Source organism: Ranitomeya variabilis, chromosome 1 (genome assembly GCF_051348905.1).
Source record: "Ranitomeya variabilis isolate aRanVar5 chromosome 1, aRanVar5.hap1, whole genome shotgun sequence".
NCBI lineage: Eukaryota > Metazoa > Chordata > Amphibia > Anura > Dendrobatidae > Ranitomeya > Ranitomeya variabilis.
The window spans coordinates 1,048,034,820-1,048,058,413 of NC_135232.1; the positions used below are offsets into that span (position 1 = coordinate 1,048,034,820).

Genomic DNA, 23,594 nt, shown 5'->3' on the forward strand with positions numbered 1-23,594 from the left:
AATAATGAGCTGTTTTTCCTTTTTTTTGTGTGTTTTTAAGCAGTTTTGTGACTTTTAAACATTAAAAATCCTTACTCCAAGAAAGAACTGGGATGAGTTGCACCCAGAAAAATTTTTTTTGAGAAATTTTGGTAAAATTCGCCTTTCATGAATCTGTATGAAACATCTGGATTTAAAGGTTGTCTAGGGGAAAAAAGACTAAGGACAATTTTAAAAAGAGGAGCAAAACGTATAGAGCATAAGGTGCAAATTCTAAAGCCACTAAAATGTTGCAAATTACTCCAAATTGTAGAAACATTAAAAATCAAGCTGGGCCAAAGTGTCTTAATCTTTCTGATCAGTATTCCATCTTGATTGACAGATCTTTGGTGTGAAAGAACCAGCAGACAATTTATCATCTGTGTAAAGCTGGCTCCATACAGAGGTGGCTGTTGGCCAAACGCTCACTTGGCAGACGGCCATTTCTACCAACTTCCCCATACACAGTAGTGCTTGGTCGAACATTCATGTGTTTTCAACAGAGAAAACTGCTGCCTGAAACCACAAGCAACTGGTAATCTCCCTTGAAAATGAAAATATTGGCTGCTGAAATTCTGACTGCCCAATCATTCTCTTGTCAGCATCATCTGTTGAGGGAAAATCAGGAGGCTTTCATACCAATCAGATTAGTTGACAGGTTCTGTCCACCTTCATCTAATGTGTATGGGGGAACTGCTTAACTTTACTTTTGCTAGGACCTGCCCGTAACCGTCTCTGATGGAGTGGAGCTCTGCCTGTGACTGTTCACCTGTTAAATGCTGCTGTCAAACTCCGGCAGCAGCATTAACATCACGCTGGCAAAGAGGTGCATAGAATGACGCGCCTATCGGCGCGCCTGTAATCGTCTGTTTAAGACCTTTTATGTCTGTCAATATGGAGCTACCTTGAAACCCTGCCTGTAGCCAGGTAGTTTGCAAGGTAGGTTCAAGTACCCTAACGCGACTAACAAATCTAATGAAAAGTGTAGAGAAAAACAAAAGTTCAAATGACCCCTTTTTCTCCTATTAAAACGAAAGATAAATACAAATGTGGTATCACTGCACCCCAAAATGTTTACATGCAAATCCTATAATCAGTTTGTAACTGTTCTTTTTATGTAAGAAAAGTGAAAGTATCACTCATGGCCACCCTAAGGGACCCAACTTTCAAGCCTAGTCTGGACTTCTGGTTTGTGGGTCCAATCTGTAACTGCTTGGTAAAGGATGTAGCGGTGTTGGTCCTCCAGAAGGTTGTAGGGTTGTTTAGGGGCCATTAGGGACACTTGTCAGCATTTTTTAGTAATGGGTCGTGCTTGATGAAATCGTCAGTCTGTGGCTACCAATTATCTGACTTGTAAGCAGTGTCCCTTTATTCAGGATTACGTGACCCAGTAATGGACAGGTTTTAGCATTTGGACTGAAGATTGATGGAGCTCATGGGCAATTCAATGACTGCATGGTGACCTGGTCCTCTGGCTGCAAAAGAAGCCCAAATCGCCAACCCTTCAGGTGTATTGTGTTATGCTTTTTGGCTTCTCCAAATGTTGTGCAGGACGTTGTGGACAAACATCTTAACTTTTTTTTTTCTCGTCTGCCCAAAGTACACTGTTCCAAAAGGCTTGTGGTTTGTTCAGATGCAACTCTTCCAACTTTAGATGGGCTGTCTTATTTTTTATTTTATTTATTTTTTTTAGAAAAAAAAATCTTTTGGCAACTTTGTTCAGTTGTTTTTCTAATTGTACTGTTGCAAAATTGAGCAGTTAATATTCTGAGTCCTTTAGAGTTGGGAATGTATTGTGTTTTTTTTTGTTTTTTTTTGTAATTTCTCTGAGCACTGCACAGTCTGAACTTGGGAGAACTAACTGGGGCTTCAAATCTTGGAAAGATTAACTGTTTTGAATGTTTTCCATTTATTAATTTCACTATGAAATGAACTCCCAGATTTTTAGGGAATGGCCTTAACGCCTTTCTGATATGCAGCATCAATTTCTTCCATAGGATCATTGCTGATTGCTTGCCTATAAGCATTGTGTTAGTGTATACCCAAATGCTTCAAACCAACAAACTGCTTAAACCTCTGCTTTTATAGCTGCTGTCACACTTGGTGATGGACAATTACTTAAGGGCATTTTATCAGCACCCTCTTAATTACTATGGAAGCAGCAATGTGTGCTTAATTGTCCACACAATGCTTCTGCATTTTGGCCAAGTTTTTGTTACTGCCCAGACTTAAATTTTCCTGTGATGGTGTTTAGCTGAGGTTATATTTACCTGATTTTAAAAGACTTTCTATGGACCTGTGTTGTTTTTTAAATGTTCTGAAACGTCATACCATAGGATTAGTTTTATCATAACTTTATATTGTGTATATAAAGACTTCTCGGCTTCATCTTGGACTTCCAGGATAGGGTCAGGCGATGGAATAGTACAATAAAAATAATGTTATAGCCAGGTTACCATTACACAAATAGAACATTATCCTCATCCAGATTAAATGGCTTCTGTACTTGTACACCTGTGCCAGCCTGTAGCCACATTATCTGTACCATCTTACTGAAAGTCTGTATATACCTACCTATTCATGTTGTAGCAATTATGTCTGAACTGTAAAGTAGCTTTTGAGTAATTTTTGGTGCTTCATTAGTAATATTCTAGATGTCTAGTTAGTTTTGTTAATTCTTAGCTAAACCATACCTTTTGAACTTTTTTTTTTTTTTTAAATGTATTTATTATGGACAGCTTGGTCGTGTGTAGTTAGTACATGCTCTCCTAGACAGGTCAGTCTCTGGCTTCATGTGATACACTACTATGCCACCTAGGTATATCACACTGTGAATCTCAAGAGGAACCCCACCAGCCATTACTAATACAGATGTACACTACGAAGATCATCAATTGTGAATATATTTGTTATATTAATATGCCGGATCACTGTTAAGCAGTACTCATTCCACTGCTCATTACTGCCAGAATTGATCTGTGATGATATGCCCTAATGAATAGCTCATGACAGCCCTTTGCGGCAGCTCCACCGGTTTCTTTGCATGTCTTTCATACAAAAGAATTTCTTATTTAAGAAAGCAGTGATGTATTAGATGAGTTTATACAAGGTGTTATAAAACTCCCCTGTCTCTCACTGACTAACTATATGAAGAAATGATGTGTGCAGCATCCGCAGTGCATTCTATAGCCCACCATACACAATAGATTATTTATATAGCACCATTAATTCCATGGTGCTGCACATGAGAAGGGGTTACATCAAAATACAAATATCACTTACAGTAAACAAAACTAACAATGACAGACTGGTACAGCGGGAAGAGGACCCTGCCCTTGCGGGCTTACATTCTACGGGATTATGGGGAAGGAGACAGTAGGTCGGGGGTTGCAGGAGCTCTGATGGTGTTGAGGTGGCCGTGTGGTCATTACAGGTTGTAAGCTTCTTTGAAGAGGTGGGTTTTCAGGCTTCTTTTGAAGGATCCAAATGTCGGGCAAGCAATGCTTCTGCTGATTATTGGCGACAGCCATCCCGCCAGTTTGCTCATACACAGGAGCACTCTTATGATATCTGGGAGAGACGCCACCAGACGTGTTTGGCAGCAGCTTATCCCTAAGAGAACAAAAGGACCAAAAGCCTGAAATTGGACAAGCTCAATCCTTAATTTCCCTGTAATGTACAGATTACTGTCATCTGAACACGTCAATAGTGGGATGTCTTTAACTTGCCTTTTTTTTTTTCCAAGAGAGTTTAGTGAAAACCCCATCACAAGCAGGAGCAGGGAGAAATGCTGAAAACACTTTACATTTTATGAAGACTCTACAGTGTACAGTGCAGTTTTAAGATCAATTACTTATGCTTTCAGATTGAACTTGCTTTGCTTGTAGTCCTATGTGAGAGTCTTTCCCCTCTGCAGATCTAGAGGCATCACGGGAAATGTAGGCTGCGCTGAGTCCCTGTTATGCATTAAGAGGAGAAACTAGGGCTGTGGAGTCAGTGTCCATTTTGGTGGAGTCAGTATAAAATGGACAGACTCCTAAAATATATAATACATTGGGTACAGCAGTACAATGCAGGATGTCTTGTAAATGTTTTCATAAGAATTTGGGAAAGTTATGAAATGTCCTATAAATGTCTGTTCTGTTCCTAAGTATCTTGGCTTTTAGTGGAGATGAATCTGTGCTGCACTTTTTGTACATGCTCAGTAGTGAGGCCGGGTTGTGGAGTCAGGAGTCTGGGAAATTGAGGAGTCTGAGTTGGAGGTTTGGCATACTGACTCCACAGCCCTGGGAGAAACCATCAATATGGTCAATAACTCATAAACGATATATGAACTAAAAACGAAGCCATGAGCTAAAAGCCTCTGTTATCCTGTACTAGCCTATGCTTCCCTATGTAGACAAAAAAAATCCATAAAAAATATATAAGAAGATTGCATTGAATATTCCAAGCCGTATAACTGTTCACATAGCAAGTGTTAAGTGATTTCAATGATGCAGTTATGTTATATACTGTTACCGAAAATGTCATTGTGAACCAATAGGGGTAAGTTTATGGCCTGTTAAGATGCATAAAGTTGTTTTGAGTGGATCCTTTGCTGCCCTTGTAACTATATATCTATTATGGTGCGAGTTACTATTTAACAGGGTCCCTTTCAGGAAATCATAGACCACCCCAAACCCAGCCACTGTCCCATAGCATGAATAGTCTCATGCAATAAACAGCTGCAAAGTGCATGTATTTTTTTATTTGCTTTATCTCACTTAAACTACTGAAGGGTAAAATTGTCCCTCATTTGTCTTCCAGACACGAAGATCGATTGAGAAGTTATTGGAATGGGAAAACAATAGGTTATACCACAAGGTGAGTACCACAGGGAGCAACTTCGCAGTGTCCAAGTCTGAATTGCACAGTATGGAAACAGATGCTTTTGTTAGGCAAAAAATATGAAAGGTGGATAAATGGTCTAATGTGTGTGCCGCAGTCCAGCGGAGCTCATTTTTCTTCTTTTACTATCCCTCTCTTCCAGCTGTGCTTGCACTGGAGACTGAGCAAAAGGAAATGTGAAACCAATAACATGATGGAATATGTAAGTTAAAGGGCTGTTTTGTGAGTCTCTCTATTAAATGATCATTTATTTTGCCTCTGATCTCATTCTTTTTGTTGATTATTAATCAGTAAAGGTGTCAAGAGCTTAATCAGCCGAGCGGAAGGATTTTCTACGGTTCACAATTGCCCAGAGTCAAGCGTAGGGCTGATTTATAAAGTTATGAAGGCCACGGAGACAAGTGTTCACTGCGCTGTTAAGAAAAATAATAAATTAATTGCTAAAATAAAGCCGCTCGGGCGTGCATTGATGGGGTGTGAAATTTTCGATTCTGTAAGAAAGATAAGCACATCTTTGGGTGCACAGCAAGTCTGAGGCTTGAATAGCATTATACTAAATAGCCATATTCAAGTTCACTCTCGTAGGATAATTCATCAGAGACATAAAGACTTTCTTCTCCTTTTTAATGGTTGTTTTTTGTGAAACCAAAGTATTTTGCTGTCTTTTGTCTTTATGAGCTGGCCGGGTATCTGGTTTATTCCGGGATAAATGATTGTTTTAATAATTGGTGCCATTGTTGGTTGTTTTGATGACGGTAAAATAAATTTGAAGCAAACCTAATCTTTATGGGTAATTATATTCTACTAATCTTGCTTAAACCAAACCTGGAATTGTATGGCTGTATTATATCTCATATAATTTTATATATTTTAAATGATCCTCTTCCATTAAAATAGTATAAGCTATAACTAAAATCCGTTTAGTTATTATATAAAAATAGAAGTTTCTTCTGGTGTATACCATATATTAGAATTCATTCTGATTTATATGTAGATTATATTATGACTAACCAAAATGCTCAGTTTTTTTTTTTTTTTGCTGGTGTGGGGGTAGAAATGAGGCTAAAACATAAATTTGATCCTGAAAAAAGTAAAGTTTCTCTCTCACCTACTGAACGTTTCTCTTGTTTGCATTGAACTCCATTTTATTCTGTTGCACTGGATTAACCCTTACATTCCATGTAATTAATTACCCTCCTAAAGTGAATCAATATTCATAAGGGGAAATCTACAATGGACCCCTTGACACTAGGCCATTAATTAGTTCTAAAAAGGCCATGATTAGCAGTAAGGCATACTTTCATTGTAAAGGTGCTATCAAAGGAATTGTCCTTTTTGTTTTGTGATCCAAACGTGATGAACTGTATTACTTAGATCATCGGTTAATAATTAGCTGGTGCTTGCGTTAACAGATTTAGTGACCTCTTAACCATATGTTTGTATGCCTCTTTTCATAGCTCACAGTGTTGTTGTTTATTACTCTGACACCCGCTGTGGAGCGACAACTAATGGACTCAGGACTTAAGAGTTTACTTTTTGTTTGCTTGTTTTGACCTCTTTCCTTGCCTTTATTGTTTTCCATGAAGTTCCATGTTCTATAGCTTTTAAGTGGTCAATAAATGTCACTTTTTTGTACTGCTGATATGATAGATGAAGTAGAAAGGTGATGACTTTTTTCTTTTTTTCTATTCACAGGTCATCTTGATAGAATTTTTACCAAAGACACCAATTTTTCGACCAGATTAGCAGTCTTTTTTTTTTTTTGCCGATTTTTGTTTTTCTTTTCCTTTTTTAGTGCTTTTTCTCTCTCCACAAGGACTTGTTCGACTTAACCTGTATTTCCGATGGTGCCTTGCTTGGTATTTTCCCAGTGGTGACATAGCAAAGGTTCTTCTGAATCTTGTTGGTTTGTTCCTTATTTCAAGGAATGTAAGTTTGTTTTTATTTGTCCACCATCAAAAACACTACTTAACCCAGTTTATCATTTAAGTGCTTTACAGCTTCACCAATAAGGAAAAAAACCTCAGTGACCATCTTCTCACCTTCTATATAGACTTCATTCCCTGTAGATATTTATAGTTTTTGTATTTTTTTGTTTTGTTTTAAATGTAGGTTTCACAGTGCTAATGTGGGTAATTATTTATTTTTTCTCCTCCCCACCCCCAACCCACCACTTTCCATGTCACACTTTGGAGAACCAAGATTTCACTGCACCATTAGGAATCCTTGTCTGCTTATCATGATGATCCTGTCAGCTGGCTCTGATGAGGATGCCCTGGAAAAAAGTTGTAGCTGATGCGTTTGTGACTGATCTACGATGAGGAAAATGTGCATGATGCATATTGCTGGAGCTCAGGACCACACTTGCCATATTCTTGTCTTAAAGCAGTTGTCCAGGGTTTTTTTTTTAACTAAAATATATCTGGATATCAGTAGATGTGATGAAGTAACACAACCTTTAATGGCGTGGTAAATCCACCAATGTCAGCCTTTACCTGTCCTGCAGTCATGACCTCCTATGGCATGTAACTACTGCAAACAGTCCCTGGCTTCAGCAGTAGTGGTACCATGGCTGTCATGTGACTAATCAGGCCAGTGATTGGCTGCAGCAGTCATGTGCGGATAATTGGAATTTCATCACTGCAAGATGCTTAACAAAGACTGCCAGGACCAAAGGAGTGCGTTTTTGTTGATTTTTAAGGTAGCATAAGCATTTTTGTTACTTTATCACAACTCTTTTTATCTGTACTTTTTTTTTTTTTTTTAATTAAAATCTTGGACATGCCATTTTAATTTTGGTTTCAGAAACTTTTTTCCATTTGCTGTTATGATTGACTGTACCAAGTTTCCTTAAATGTAGCCTGTTAGCAGAAATTGACTGTTCAAACCATGAGCGACACTCTGCATCTTTTGACTTGTTTCCCATGTATCTCCATCTTCCTCTTCCTTGATGGACAGCTGTAGACAGGAGCCAGAGGAGGATGATTGAAAACAAGTAGGCAGGAAGGTGCACCATACTAGTCAGCCACGCCAGGGTACAGCGAGTGCCTGTGCTTGGTTTGGACAATCATTTTCTGCTCACAGACTCCCTTTAATCACTTCACGTCATCGTCCTGCGTCGCCCATTAGTTGGCTGTGTCTCACATGCAAATTCTATTTAATTGCTTACATGTATCCTTTTGGTTTACTTTGGAAGCTCCGAGTGAATCTGTCACATTATGAACTCTGTACACATGAGAATGGAGTCTTCTCAGACACAGTATACCTCTCTTTCTTTACTTGGATGTTGTCTTAACATTTTTATATTCTAAAATTAGTTACGGTATAGATCTGTGGTATATGATGTACAGCATTTTAACTTGAGATCCTTTATGTAAAAAGAGAACTAAATGGTTATTACCAATGCTCTATTTAATACGGCAAATAATGACACTTTTATTACCACTATGAGAAAGAAAAATGTATTTTGGATTCCACAATGAATATCACCATGAGAACTCGTCATTCACAGACACATTGGTATGTGGTACATTTATTAATTATAGATGTCAGGATCACTCCCTCCCCCTCTTGGATAAATCTTCATGACATCTCTTGACTTTATTTTTGTTTTTTTTCCTTAAAGTTTTGTTAATATTATCACTTATAACAGAAGTATAGCCAGCACTAACAGAACATGGGTGGTATGATGCTGTCAAGTTTCCTAACCTTTTCATGCCTTTATAATACTTTTTGTTCTAGTTGTTAAAGCTGTTGTCCAAGATTTTTTTTTTTTTTTTGGAAGCCCAGAATACATTTGAATACTAAAATAAGCTTGACTCACCTGGTAAATCCCCCCCTGTCAGAGTGTGACCCCACTGGTTATTGTGACCTGTCCAGCGGTAACGACTTTCCGGCCATGCCCCTGACCTCTGCTGTGATTGTCTCTGTGACAGGTGCGTGGTTAGAATAATAATACTCAAGGGCTGTTGGCAAAGACTGGTGGGACCACCATAGTTGTGGTGGTAGTTTCACTGCTGAGAGGTGAATATAAGTTAGTTTATTAAGTAAATGCATTTCCTGCTTTGTGGCCTTTCATAAAAACATCTTGGACAGCCCATTAAATATTGTAATATTCTGTCCCTTTCTTTGAGTGCATAACCACTGCTGGCAACGGAATGCACCGCCTATGTTGTTCAAGGAAAATCAGTTCTACAAACTCTGATATCTGTATGTTGCTGTAAGATGCTTTACTTTAGTTATGTTTTGCCATTTGTACACTATTAAAATGAAAAAAAAAGATAAAGAATAAGCAATTGTCTGGTTTGTATTTATTTCCTGGTGACTAACATATTAATTTTTTTTATTTTTTTAAACCATTAAATGGAACCTGTCAGCAGATTTTGCCTATATAAGGTGCGGCCACTGCCTTTCAGGGCTTATCTACAGCAGAGATTATCCCCACATTCAGATCAATCCGGCAGGTCATAAGGGGGAATATGTCTTTGGAAACCTTTTTGTCTACTTCGTCATCAGATGGTGGTACAGGGGGGCGTCAGTGCTTTCCTATAGAAAAAATGGATAGATTAAGGTTGTCAGATCCACAATGGGGATTGTTGACCCTAAAGTCCCAAAATTGTCCAGAATTTCATGTTTTGGTGCCTGGAACAAAGGAAGCGTCAGACATTTCCTGTTTAATGAGAAAATCCAAGCTCATTAGGTCAGAGTAGAAGAAACCCGAAAAGAGTTTCCTTCAGTATTTAAGAGGAAATATCCTTTTGATGAGGCCTCAGCATCAAAGTTAGATGTGACTGCCTCAAAGGCATATAAAAGGTTCTCTACCCTTGGAAGATATGGGGATCATTAAGGATGACTTGGATAGCTTTCTTAAGGTACCTTCACACTAAGCGACTTTACAACGATAACGATAGCGATCCGTGACGTTGCAGCGTCCTGGATAGCGATATCGTTGTTTGACACGCAGCAGCGATCAGGATCCCGCTGTGAGATCGCTGGTCGTTGCTGAAAGTCCAGAACTTTATTTCGTCGCTGGATCTCCCGCTGACATCGCTGAATCGGTGTGTGTGACACCGATCCAGCGATGTCTTCACTGGTAACCAGGGTAAACATCGGGTTACTAAGTGCAGGGCCGCGCTTAGTAACCCGATGTTTACCCTGGTTACCATTGTAAAAGTAAAAAAAAAAAACACATACTCACATTCCGGTGCCCGGTGTCCGCTTCTCTGCACTCCTCCTGCATCCTGTGTAAGTGCCGGCCGTAAAGCAGAGCGGTGACGTCACCGCTCTGCTCTGTGGGAGATGCCGGAGATGTTCGGCGCTGACACAGGATGCAGGAGGAGTGCAGGGAAGCGGACGCCGGGCACCGAAATGTGAGTATGTGTTTTTATTTTTTACTTTTACAATGGTAACCAGGGTAAACATCGGGTTACTAAGCGCGGCCCTGCGCTTAGTAACCCGATGTTTACCCTGGTTACCCGGGGACTTCGGCATTGTTGGTCGCTGGAGAGCCGTCTGTTTGACAGCTCTCCAGCGACCACACAACGACGAAACAGCGACGCTGCAGCGATCGGCATCGTCTGTATCGCTGCAGCGTCGCTTAGTGTGAAGGTACCTTTAAGCGTACTTGGGAATACTCTGCAGGAGCTCTGAAAGGAGCCATCTCGGCAACATTTTACCACTAGTTCTTTGATGGGTTAATTGGATCATCTTGAAGGTCAGCTGAAGGAGATAAGGTGGTTAGGGACAGCATTTTGGGGCAGCAGGATTTACCTGACCAAGTCTCTGAACTAGTGCATTATCGGGACGCAGCAAACCCATGTAGTAAAGATGGTGGTACTAATGGGTTGTAAGCCAGATAGTGTGCGTTACCTGTTTGTGACCAGCGCACTATAAAAGCCACTTTTGTGCAATCTAATACTAGGCAATCACCCCCTCCATGAATTGGTAGATTGTGAGTGGCTGTCTTATCAGTATTTGCATGTGTGTCCAACCATCTTTACTACATGGGTTTGCTGCATCCTAAGAGTTCATTAGTTCTGAGACCTGGGCAGGAAAATACTTCTGCCACTTTTTCTCTGATCGCCCATGACGGCACCACGGAGAGAGGGGATCCGCCCACCAAGGACAGGAAACCTACGGATAAAAAAGGCGGTACCACTCTCCTGCATCAGTTGGTTTCCTGTCCTTGATGGGAGACCTACGGACTTACCAGTCGACGTTGGAATTCCGGGGCCAACCAGTCCGATTCAAGGCAGCTGGGGTCCCTCTGCCTCGGCTAGGGTGGTGACCCGAAGCGCCACCGCTGGGAGCCAGGGGCAACAGGGTGTGCGGGGGAGGTGATAAGGAGTCGCGGTCACCTCCCCTAGGTAAGATGCAGCAGCAACAACATCCAGGGGGGTCCCTCTGTGGTTGTGGGAGGTGCAGCGCGACCCTCCCTGAGTAAGCATGAGACTGCACGCTGCACCGCCATCGGGCGTGCAGAGGCGCGCTACAAGGGCTGCATAGGACCGGGGGCGCCGGTCAGCAGCGCCATAACTGCTTCCCGGGCGCCATCTTGGAATTCGGCGCATGCCCGGGATCCAGGCTGGTCCCGCGAGATCGGAGCGCGGTCTGCGCAGGCGCTGTCAGGATGACGCTCAAGCGCTAAGCACGGCCTGCGCAGGCGCCGGGCGCCGCTCACTAGAAGCGATCTGCGCAGGCGCCAGAAAGCGCCGCTCGAGCTGAGCGCGGTCTGCGCAGGCGCCGACGGGGCGCCGCTTGGACGCTAGAAGCGATCTGCGCAGGCGCCGGCAGTGAGCGCCGAGCTAATTGCTTGGAGAGTTCGGCGCTCCTCCCCGCGGGCTGCGTGAAGCGGCGGGAGAATTTAAATATGGAGATGCACATCCTCCCAGTGGCTCTGCTGTAATAAGCAAAAGAGCCTCATGAGCAGTAGTGCCGCAGCGTCAGTTCAGCATCCGCAGACCAGCAGCAGTATGAGCGACCCGACATCACCTCAGCCCGAGTCACCTCCACCTGTAGCATCGCCGCAGCAGCAAAAAAGGCGACAGCAGAAAGGACACCAGCAAAGAACGCCAAAGGTCCCAGCACAGTAAGGAGTCCAGTACGGCGTCGGGGAAGAAGCCAGAGGCAGACAATCCCCAACTGGTATTTATGGGTCCTGGAGGTGGTAAGTGGATCTTCGTGAATGTCAGAGACAGTAAGATTATTATTTGTCTCTTATAGGGGAAGAAAAGCGTATGTAAAACTAAGCACAAAAGTTGCGCCATCTGTAGAGAGGATCTTCCACCTACATGGGATAAGAGACTATGCAATACTTGCATTCAGCAAACTTTATCCGAAAACCTTCCTGGGTTTGCAACAGACCTTACGAGCCTGATTAAAGATCAAGTAGAGGACACCTTCAGATCACTAAAAAGTGGGAAAAGAAGGAAGAAAGCCAGACTCAGGTCCCCATCTCCCGTTTCAAAATCAGGAAGTGATAGTGAGAGTTCGGTGTCCGTTAACTCCTCCACCTCATCTTCATCATCTACTTCTTCCTCGGGGGGACATAACTGTTTCCCTCTAGAGGATACTGATGGCCTCATAAAAGCCGTAAGAAGTACCATGGGTCTGGTAGACTCCCACCCCAAAAAAACGGTACAAGACATAATGTTTGGAGGCCTGGAACAAAAAAAGAGAAGAGCTTTCCCTCTTAACGAAACAATAGCAGCCTTAATTAAAAAGGAATGGAAGAAGCCTATGAAAAAGGCTCTTTTAACACCTAAAAGAAAATACCCCTTCGAGGAAGAAATCCTGCTCCTTTTGGGAGAAGGCCCCCAAACTAGATGTAGCAATCGCTAAGGCCTCTAAAAAATTTTCCCTCCCGTTCGAGGACATGGGGGTCCTAAAAGACCCGATGGACAAAAAGGCAGATGCCTTTCTTAAAGGTACCTGGGAGGCAGCGGGAGGAGGCCTGAAGCCGGCGGTAGCGGCAGCATGTACTTCACGCTCCCTGATGATTTGGCTGAACCAACTAGAGGGACAATTAAAGGGGAAAACTTCCCGGGACTCAATACTGGACACACTACCCGTAATGAGAGGGGCTGCGGCTTTCCTAGCTGATGCCTCGGCCGACTCTATCAGGCTATCCGCTAGAGCAGCAGGGTTTGCTAATGCGGCCAGGCGCGCCCTCTGGCTTAAAAATTGGCCGGGCGACCTGCAGACGAAAACAAAACTGTGTACTATCCCCTGTGAAGGAGAATTTTTGTTTGGTTCCACCCTAGATGACATCTTGGAAAAAGCGGGGGACAAGAAAAAATCCTTCCCCCCTCTGGGTCTCCCCTCTTATAGGAAGCCCTTTCGGAACAAGAGGTTTTTCCGTAGGAACACGGGGAGAAACCAGGGGAAATGGGAAGATAAAAAGAGCAAAAATAAGGGCTTTATCTTTAATAAAAACCTCAATGACAACAAAAAGCCTTCACAATGAAGGTTCGCCCCAGGTGCGGGGGAGGTTATCTCTCTTTCTCCCAGCCTGGGAAAAGATTACCTCAAGTCGATGGATACTAAACATCATAGAGTCGGGACTGAGGTTAACATTCAAAAGGTACCCCCGTCCCTCTTTCAAGATAACACCCACAAGATCCTCGGCAGAAGAGCAGTTGACGCTAGAAAACGAGGTTGTCGGGTTAGTAAAAAAAGGGGTACTCCAGAAAGTTCCCCCTCAGGAAAGAGGGCAAGGCTACTATTCCCCTCTTTTCCTGAGAAAGAAACCAGATGGTTCCTTCAGGACCATCATCAATTTGAAAAAACTAAACAACTACCTAGAGGTTCAAGCATTCAAGATGGAAACAGTAAAATCATCCATCAAGATGCTATTTCCTCAATGCTTCATGGTGGTCCTGGACCTAAAGGACGCGTATTATCATGTCCCAATATACAAGGACCACCAAAGATTCCTCAGACTGGCAGTCCATATCCAGGGAGTCCTAAGTCACTTCCAGTTCTCAGCCCTACCATTTGGCTTAGCGATCGCCCCGAGGGTTTTCACAAAGTTGGTGGCGGAGGTAATGGCGCACCTCAGGGAAGAAAATACCCTAATCGTACCATATCTGGACGACTTCCTGGTGATAGGCTCTTCCCCGCAGCATTGCAAGAGCCAACTAGACCTAGTGATTCATTCTCTAAAAGATCTAGGTTGGCTAATAAACCTAGAAAAATCCAGACTGGTGCCTTCTCAGGTTCAGGAGTACCTAGGTCTCACTCTAGACTCCAAACAAATGAAATGCCGGCTCCCAGAGAGCAAAATACAAAAAATAAAAAATTTAGCGCTAAGAGTACAATCTCTTCCCTCCATAACACTCCGTCAGGGCATGTCTCTATTAGGCTCTATGACCTCTTGCATCCCGGCGGTCCAGTGGGCCCAACTACATTCAAGAGATCTCCAATGGCAAATACTGTCAGAACAAAACCGCCTAGGAGAACATTTAGACGGGCGGTTAACATTGTCTCCTCGCACCAATCACTCCCTGACTTGGTGGACATTGCAGGAAAATCTTTCCCAGGGAGTCCCATGGGTAATCCCGATCTCGAAGGTCCTAACTACAGACGCAAGCCCCTCAGGGTGGGGGGCTCATCTGGGCGACCTAGTAGCCCAGGGTATCTGGTCTCCGTCCCTTGCAAACAATTCCTCCAATATGAAGGAACTCCTGGCAGTGAAATTTGCCCTTCAGGAATTCTTGGGAGTCCTTCAATCTCACCATGTAAGAGTGATGTCGGACAACCAAGTAGTAGTATCCTACCTAAATCATCAGGGGGGTACCCGTTCCAAAAACCTAATGGAAGTGACCAGCTCAATCCTTCAGATAGCCGAGAGCAGCCTTCTATCCCTGACAAGCCTACACATAAAGGGGGTAGACAATTACAAGGCAGACTTTCTAAGTCGTTCCAGCCTAAAACAGGGGGAATGGGAACTAAACCCAGGGATATTTACTCAGATCACAAAAAAATGGGGGGTTCCCAAAATAGATCTCTTTGCGAGCCATTTAAACAAAAAAGTAACCTCCTTTTGCTCCCTATCTCCCTTGGGGAACCCAGTAGCTGTGGACGCTTTCCTGATTTCTTGGGGTCACCACCTGGTCTATGCCTTTCCTCCTCTCATCCTGATTCCAGCAGTGCTGAGGAAGATTCGGGAGGACGGGGCACTAGTCATCCTGATTGCCCCGTTCTGGCCGAAGAGGCCTTGGTTCTCATGGATGAGGAAAATGTCAATATCCGACCCGTGGGTATTACCAGACCTCCAGGATCTGTTGTCGCAGGGCCCAGTTTGTCATCCGCAAGTCAAGAACTTGCACTTGACAGCTTGGCTCTTGAGAGGAAGATATTAGAAAACAGAGGGTTCTCTTCAGGCGTAATCTCAACTCTGTTAAAAAGTAGGAAGCCGGTTACAACAAGACAGTACGGCAAAATATGGAAAAAGTTTTTATCTTCTTCAGGGGCAAAAATAGGGAAAGAGATTCCCCTCAATTCCATATTAGAGTTCCTACAAAAAGGTTTGGAGATGGGGTTAGCCACCAGTACCCTGAAAGTTCACGTGGCAGCATTAGGTGCATTATTCAATTTTGACTTAGCTTCAAATAGGTGGGTCTCTAGATTCATCAGAGCAGCAGGAAGATCGAGGCCTCTGCCAGTGAAAGTGGTTCCACAATGGGACTTAAACTTGGTCCTTAAAGCCCTCACTAGTCCACCATTTGAACCATTACACAAAACCAATAAAAAACTTGTCTCTCAAAACCGCTCTGTTGGTCGCCCTCACTTCTGCCCGTAGGGTCAGCGACTTACAGGCTCTATCGGTTAATGCCCCTTACACACAAATTTTAGAGGATAGGGTCATTTTAAAAACAGACCCAGCATATCTCCCGAAAGTGGCTTCAAAATTTCACAGGTCTCAAGAGATATCTCTCCCCTCCTTCTGTCCCAACCCTACAAATAAGGAGGAACAAACATTACATACTCTGGATGTAAGAAGGTGTCTCTTACAATACTTAGAAGCCACTAGAGAGAGTAGGGAGGATTCCTCTCTGTTTGTGTGTTTCCAGGGTCCCCGGAAGGGGAAAAAAGCTTCTAAAGCCACCATAGCAAGATGGATCACGGACGCCATCAGTCTTTCATACTCGGCAAGTGGGATGTCCGTTCCCGGGGAGGTTAAGGCTCACTCGACAAGGGCAGTGGCGACTTCCTGGGCGGAGAAGGCCGGCGCTTCTATAGACCAGATATGTAGAGCTGCTACCTGGTCCTCACCATCTACATTCTATAGGCACTATAGATTGGACCTAATCTCTTCCTCAGATCTTACCTTCGGTAAAAGGGTTCTGGAAGCAGTGGTCCCTCCCTGAATGTACTATCTATGCAATTCTCTCCGTGGTGCCGTCATGGGCGATCAGAGAAAAATATAGTTCTTACCGATAACGGTATTTCTCTGAGCCCATGACGGCACCCGTACATTCCCTCCCTTCACTTATGGGTGTGCACATTTTTAGAGTGCCTTAGTATATTCATAGTCTACTTTTAGTTAAAGTCACGCGGTATCTTATTAGGCTAAACAGTTGAAAATTACAAATGCCTTAAGTAGTCTCCCATCATTCTCTATGTAAAGAAACTGATGCAGGAGAGTGGTACCGCCTTTTTTATCCGTAGGTTTCCTGTCCTTGGTGGGCGGATCCCCTCTCTCCGTGGTGCCGTCATGGGCTCAGAGAAATACTGTTATCGGTAAGAACTATATTTTTTGCTGTATTCTTAATTTTTTGGAGCATTTTTAGTCCTCTTTTTATGGATTTGCTATTTAGTTTAGGGACAGCATTTTGGTCATAATTCATACAAAGGGGAATACTTATTTGACCCATTCTTGGATGACATTTTGGAGAAAGTTGGAGATTGCAAGAAAGGATTCCCTAATTTGTCCATTCCGACTTATAAAAAATTCTTTTGGAAGAGAAGGTATAACCGAGAAGACCTTCTAGAGATCAGGATAAATGGAATGACCTGAGGAAAAAGGGTAGAAGTTTTGTTTGAGGATCCCTTCAATGAAGGCAAGAAATCCTTAAGATCAGCCATAAAGGTGCTTTTTCTGGACTGTTATATGGTTCTGGACCTGAAAGACTCGTATTATCATGTGCCAATATGTGTGATATGCCAGAAATTCTCTTTAGTTGGCTTAGCCATAATGGGAGAAATCAAACACTTCCAGTTCACGGTCCTTCCTTTTGGACTTCGTGTCTTCACAAATGTAATAGCAGAAGTAACCACTCACCTTCGAGAAAAAGATACGTTAGTCCTATACTAAGCCGATTTCTCAAGTATAGGCAGGTGAGTCCAACAGTTGAACGTCCGGTTAGAATCAGTCAGCTCTTGAATCAAAAAAAAAAAAAAGTCTAGTTTAGAGCTGTAAAAGTGCATTTCCTGAACATACATTTCAGTAGACCAACATTTTAGATTTTAAAATCCTTTTTCAAGCTGGTGTTATGAAGTATTCTAATTTATTGAGATAATGATTTTGGGGGTTTCATTGGCCGTAAGCCATAATCATCAACATTAACAGAAATAAACACTTGAAATAGATCACTGTTTGTAATGACGCCATATAATATAGGAGATTCACTTTTTGTATCGCAGAACTGAAATAAATTAACTTTGTGATATTCTAATTTACTGAGAAGCACTTGTACATACCAGAAAGTTGCAGTGGGACATTCTGAGGAATGAATTGACCCTCAGAATAACAACCTATTCCCTTCTTTGATGACTGAGCATGGACAATTTAGCCACAGGGGTGCCCTTGGGTAAACCAAATATCGAGGATAATTTCCTCAGACCCAAGTCCAAAGGGATGGGGAGCTAATTCAGGAGATCTCTGTCCAGGCAAATTGGACAGGGGAAGAGAAATCTGTTTGTTTGAACATGAAAAAGTTACTGGCAGTAGAACACGACCTAAAGAAGCGCTATTCCTACAAGGTCGCCATGTGAGCATCCTCTGACCATCAGCTAACAGTGGCCAACGTCAAACATCAGGGAGGAACTTTATCCAGTTCCTTAATGAATGTGACATTTCAAATGGCAGAGAACAATTTTCTTTCTGCAACAGCGTTACACCTAAAGGGAAAAAAACTGCAAGGCAGACTTCTTAAGCTGCAGTCTGATACATCAAGGATATGGGCTATGAACTAATTAATTTTAAATCAAATTGTGGATATATGGGGCTTGCTGGACATAGCCCTATTCGCGAACAGACAAAATGGGAAAGAGGAAAAATTCTGTTCTCAGAATCCCAGAGGGAATCCTCAGATAGTGGATGTTCTAGTAAGATGGAGTTACGTTCTAGCATATGCTTTTCCACCAGTAATACGAATACCAGCAGTCCTGAGGAAGATCAGGGAAGACAGTGTGAGAGTCCTCGTGATAGCACCTTTTTGGTCCAAGAGGCTGTGGTTTTCCTAGTTGAGACTGATGTCGGTCACTGAGCCATGGGTGCAGGTTCTGGATCTTCTTCTAGGGCATAGTGTGGAATCTTTAAACAGCCAGCCTATATTTAACAGCATGGAACTTGAGGTCACTGTTAAGTGACAGGGGATTTTGTTTCTAACCTGATTTCTACCTTACTCCAGAACAGGAAGGCAGTCACTGCAAGAATCTATGGTAGGACCTGGATAAAATTTCTAAACATTTCAGCAGTGAAGCTGGGGGATGAAATGCCAGTCCATTCTTTTTGGAAGTGCATTTGAGCAGCAAGGTGGCTTGTTGTTGAAGGGAAATAGAGGGAAAAAAAAAAATCTTTAAATCTTCAGCATAGCGAGTGTGAGCGAGCTGAGTGTGACCTGAGCGTAAGTGTGGATGGCGGTAAGTGTGACTTGTGACTCAGTGAAGAGGTATTTGGAAGGCCTTTAACAAATACCTGTGTGAATTTGTGTGAGTTGTTGAATTGGGAGTAGCTATATTCACAAGGGGTTAACTTAGGGTGGGCGGTCATAATCAAGGGTTTATAAGGGGCAGCTGTTTGGGGCTCAAGTCCTTTTTGGAAGTGCATTTGAGCAGCAAGGTGGCTTGTTGTTTGAAGGGAAATAGAGGAAAAAAAATAAAAAAATCTTTAAATCTTCAGCATAGCGAGTGTGAGCGAGCTGAGTGTGACCTGAGCGTAAGTGTGGACGGCGGTAAGTGTGACTTGTGACTCAGTGACTTTGGAATCAGGGAGTTTCCAAGGGAGGAATTGCTGTTCCAAGTGTTAATTAATACTTTGTATTTATTTTTATTTAACGTTTCTGTCTGGTGCAATCCCCATTAGGAAATGTGCTCCACAATTGTTAATGCCATCCAGTGCACATCTTGCCACATGTATGCAGTCCTTGATCAGCCGGTCGAGGGTGCATACTGCTGTGCGAGATGTGAGCACGTTGTGCATTTGGAAACCCAGATACTGGATCTAAATGTGCAGCTGGCAACACTGAGATCCATAGACAATATGGAGAGGAGTCTTCTGCTCACAGAGCAGACGCTCAATGGGATAGATGAGGAGGGGGATGGTAGGATGGAGCTGCAGGACAGTGAGGCAGTTAGCTGGGTGACAGTCAGAAAGCGGGGTAGAGGGAAGAGTGCCAGGGAGGCTAGTCCTGATCTGGCTCACCCCAATAAGTTTGCTAAGTTGGCAGATGAGGGGGGTGCCAGTACAGGGGTAGCACTGCTGCAGCCAGGCATGTCCTCTGAAAGCCGGAGGAGTGACTGCTCCAGTAAGGAGGGAAATAGGAGAGCAGGGCAGGCCAGACAGGTGCTGGTAGTGGGGGACTCAATTATTAGGGGAACAGATAGGGCAATCTGTCACAAAGACAGGGATCGTCGAACGGTGTGCTGCCTACCTGGCGCTCGAGTCCGACACATCGCTGATCGGGTGGACAGATTACTGGGAGGGGCTGGTGAGGACCCAGCGGTCATGGTGCACATTGGCACAAATGACAAAGTTAGAGGTAGGTGGAAGGTCCTTAAAGATGATTTCAGGGAATTAGGCTGCAAGCTGAAAGCAAGGACCTCCAACGTGGTATTTTCTGAAATACTGCCTGTACCACGTGCCACGCCAGAGAGGCAACGGGAGATTAGGGAGGTTAATAAGTGGCTCAAGAATTGGTGTAGGAAGCAGGGGTTTGGGTTCCTGCAGAACTGGGCCGACTTCTCAGTTGGCTACAGGCTCTACGCTAGGGATGGGCTGCACCTCAATGGGGAAGGTGCAGCTGTGCTGGGGGAGAAAATGGTTAGAAGATTGGAGGAGTGTTTAAACTAGGGATTGGGGGGGGAGGGTATTCATTTTATAGGAGGGGAAGATAGTGCAGATAGAGACCTGGGCACAAATAAGGAAGTTGGGGGTGGCGGAGGCATGGGGGGTGGGGTTAGAACAGTTAGTAATTTAAGAAAGAATAGAGGTACAGAGAGGAACATCAAGTGCATGTATACTAATGCCAGAAGCCTCGCCAACAAAATGGACGAATTAGAACTAATGTTGGAACATAATTATGACATGGTGGGGATATCTGAAACATGGCTGGATGAGAGCCATGACTGGGCTGTTAACTTGCAGGGCTATAGCCTTTTCAGAAATGACCGTACAGATAAGCGAGGGGGTGGGGTGTGTCTGTTTGTAAAATCGACCTTAAAACCCATCCTGCGTGATAATATAGGTGAATCTAATGAAAACCCTGTGGGTGGAGATAAGGGGAGGGGGAAAAAATAATAAATTACTGATAGGGGTTTGTTATAAATCTCCAAAAATAATGGAAGCAATGGAGAATATCCTTGTAAAGCAAATAGATGAAGCTGCGACTCAAGGAGAATTCATTATTATGGGGGACTTCAACTACCCTGAAATAGATTGGGGAACAGAAACCTGCAGTTCCAGTAAAGGTAATCGGTTTTTGACAACTATGAGAGACCATTACCTTTCACAACTGGTTCAGGACCCAACAAGAAGGGGGGCACTGCTAGACCTAATATTAACTAACAGGCCAGACCGCATATCAAATATAAGGGTTGGGGGTCACTTGGGGAATAGTGATCACAAAATAATAAGTTTTCATGTCTCCTTTAATAAGATGTGTAGTAGAGGGGTGACAAGGACACTAAACTTCCGGAGGGCAAATTTCCAACGGATGAGAGAGGATCTTGGTGCAATTAACTGGGATGATATCCTGAGACATAAAAGTACACAAAGAAAATGGGAGACATTTATTAGCATCCTGGATAGGACCTGTGCACAGTATATACCGTATGGGAATAAACATACTAGAAATAGGAGGAAACCAATATGGCTAAATAGAGCTGTAAGGGGCGCAATAAGTGACAAAAAGAAAGCATTTAGAGAATTAAAGGAAGTAGGTAGTGAGGAGGCATTAAATAAATACAAAAAATTAAATAAATTATGTAAAAAGCAAATCAAGGCAGCAAAGATTGAGACAGAGAGACTCATTGCTAGAGAGAGCAAAAATAACCCCAAAATATTCTTTAACTACATAAATAGTAAGAAACTAAAAAATGATAGTGTTGGCCCCCTTAAAAATAGTCTGGGGGAAATGGTGGATGAGGATGAGGAAAAAGCCAATATGCTAAATGACTTTTTTTCATCAGTATTTACAAAAGAAAATCCCATGGCAGCCAATATGACTAGTGATAATAATTCCCAATTTAATGTTACCTGCTTAACCCAGCAGGAAGTACGGCGGCGTCTAAAAATCACAAAAATTGACAAATCTCCGGGCCCGGATGGGATACACCCCCGAGTACTGCAGGAATTAAGTACAGTCATTGATAGACCATTATTTTTAATCTTTAAAGAGTCCATAATAACAGGGTCTGTACCACAGGACTGGCGTATAGCAAATGTGCCAATATTCAAAAAGGGGACAAAAACTGAACTCTGAAATTATAGGCCAGTAAGTTTAACCTCTACTGTGGGTAAAATCCTGGAGGGCATTCTAAGGGATGCTATACTGGAGTATCTGAAGAGGAATAACCTCATGACCCTGTATCAGCACGGGTTTACTAGGGACCGATCATGTCAGACTAATTTAATCAGCTTCTATGAAGAGGTAAGTTCTGGTCTGGACCAAGGGAACCCAGTAGATGTAGTGTATATGGACTTTTCAAGAGCTTTTGATACATAAAATGAGAATAATGGGGATAGGGGAAAATATGTGCAAGTGGGTTGAGAGTTGGCTCAGGGATAGGAAACAGGGTGGTTATTAATGGAGCACACTCGGACTGGGTCACGGTTAGTAGTGGGGTACCACAGGGGTCAGTATTGGGCCCTCTTCTTTTTAACATATTAATGACCTTGTAGGGGGCATTCAGAGTAGAATTTCAATATTTGCAGATGACACTAAACTCTGCAGGGTAATCAATACAAGGGAGGACAATTTTATATTACAGGCTGATTTATGTAAATTAGAAGCTTGGGCTGATAAATGGCAAATGAGCTTTAATGGGGATAAATGTAAGGTCATGCACTTGGGTAGAAGTAATAAGATGTATAACTATGTGCTTAATTCTAAAACTCTGGGCAAAACCGTCAATGAAAAAGACCTGGGTGTATGGGTGGATGACAAACTCATATTCAGTGGCCAGTGTCAGGCAGCTGCTACAAAGGCAAATAAAATAATGGGATGCATTAAAAGAGGCATAGATGCTCATGAGGAGAACATAATTTTACCTCTATACAAGTCACTAGTGCGACCACACTTAGAATACTGTGCACAGTTCTGGTCTCCGGTGTATAAGAAAGACATAGCTGAACTGGAGCGGGTGCAGAGAAGAGCGACCAAGGTTATTAGAGGACTGGGGGGTCTGCCATACCAAGATAGGTTATTACACTTGGGGCTATTTAGTTTGGAAAAAAAAAAGACTAAGGGGTGATCTTATGTTAATGTATAAATATATGAGGGGACAGTACAAAGACCTTTCTGCTGATCTTTTTAATCATAGACCGGTGACAGGGACAAGGGGGCATCCTCTACGTCTGGAGGAAAAAAGGTTTAAGCATAATAACAGACGCGGATTCTTTACTGTAAGAGCAGTGAGACTATGGAACTCTCTGCCGTATGATGTTGTAATGAGTGACTCATTGCTTCAATTTAGGAGGGGACTGGATGCCTTTCTGGAAAAGTATAATATTACAGGGTATATATATTAGATTCCTTGATAAGGCGTTGATCCAGGGAACTAGTCTGATTGCCGTATGTGGGGTCGGGAAGGAATTTTTTTTCCCCATGATGGAGCTTACTCTTACCACATGGGTTTTTTTTGCCTTCCCCTGGATCAACATGTTAGGGCATGTTAGGTTAGGCTATGGGTTGAACTAGATGGACTTAAAGTCTTCCTTCAACCTTAATAACTATGTAACTATGTATTCTAGTTTAGAATTCCAGAAGGGTTGTGAACAGGGACTCTCCACTTAAAGGGCCACTGTCACCCCCTCCAGCCGTTCTAAACTAAAAGAGCCACCTTGTGCAGCAGTAATGCTGCATTCTAACAAGGTGGCTCTTTTAGTTTTTGATTCAGTTAATCCCTGAATAAAGCGTTTTAAAGTTTGCCACAAATACCTGACTGTACCTGGAGGCGGTCCGAAGCCTCCTCTATGAATCTCCCAACTGCCGTCACTCTTCTCTTCAGGGGCGATGGTCGCCGCC

General features: G+C 42.9%; 1 protein-coding gene across 1 annotated transcript in view; it reads left to right on the forward strand.

Moving 5' to 3' along the window:
* CHIC2 (cysteine rich hydrophobic domain 2) overlaps positions 1 to 9,169 on the forward strand; it is a 48,191-nt gene extending 39,022 nt beyond the window's left edge. Inside the window, exons 4-6 of the mRNA XM_077279759.1 lie at positions 4,825 to 4,881; positions 5,048 to 5,107; positions 6,601 to 9,169. Coding sequence (XP_077135874.1) covers positions 4,825 to 4,881; positions 5,048 to 5,107; positions 6,601 to 6,651 — 168 coding nt within the window. The 3' untranslated portion in view covers positions 6,652 to 9,169. The remainder of the gene's footprint in view (positions 1 to 4,824; positions 4,882 to 5,047; positions 5,108 to 6,600) is intronic.
* The last annotated feature ends 14,425 nt before the right edge of the window (positions 9,170 to 23,594 follow it).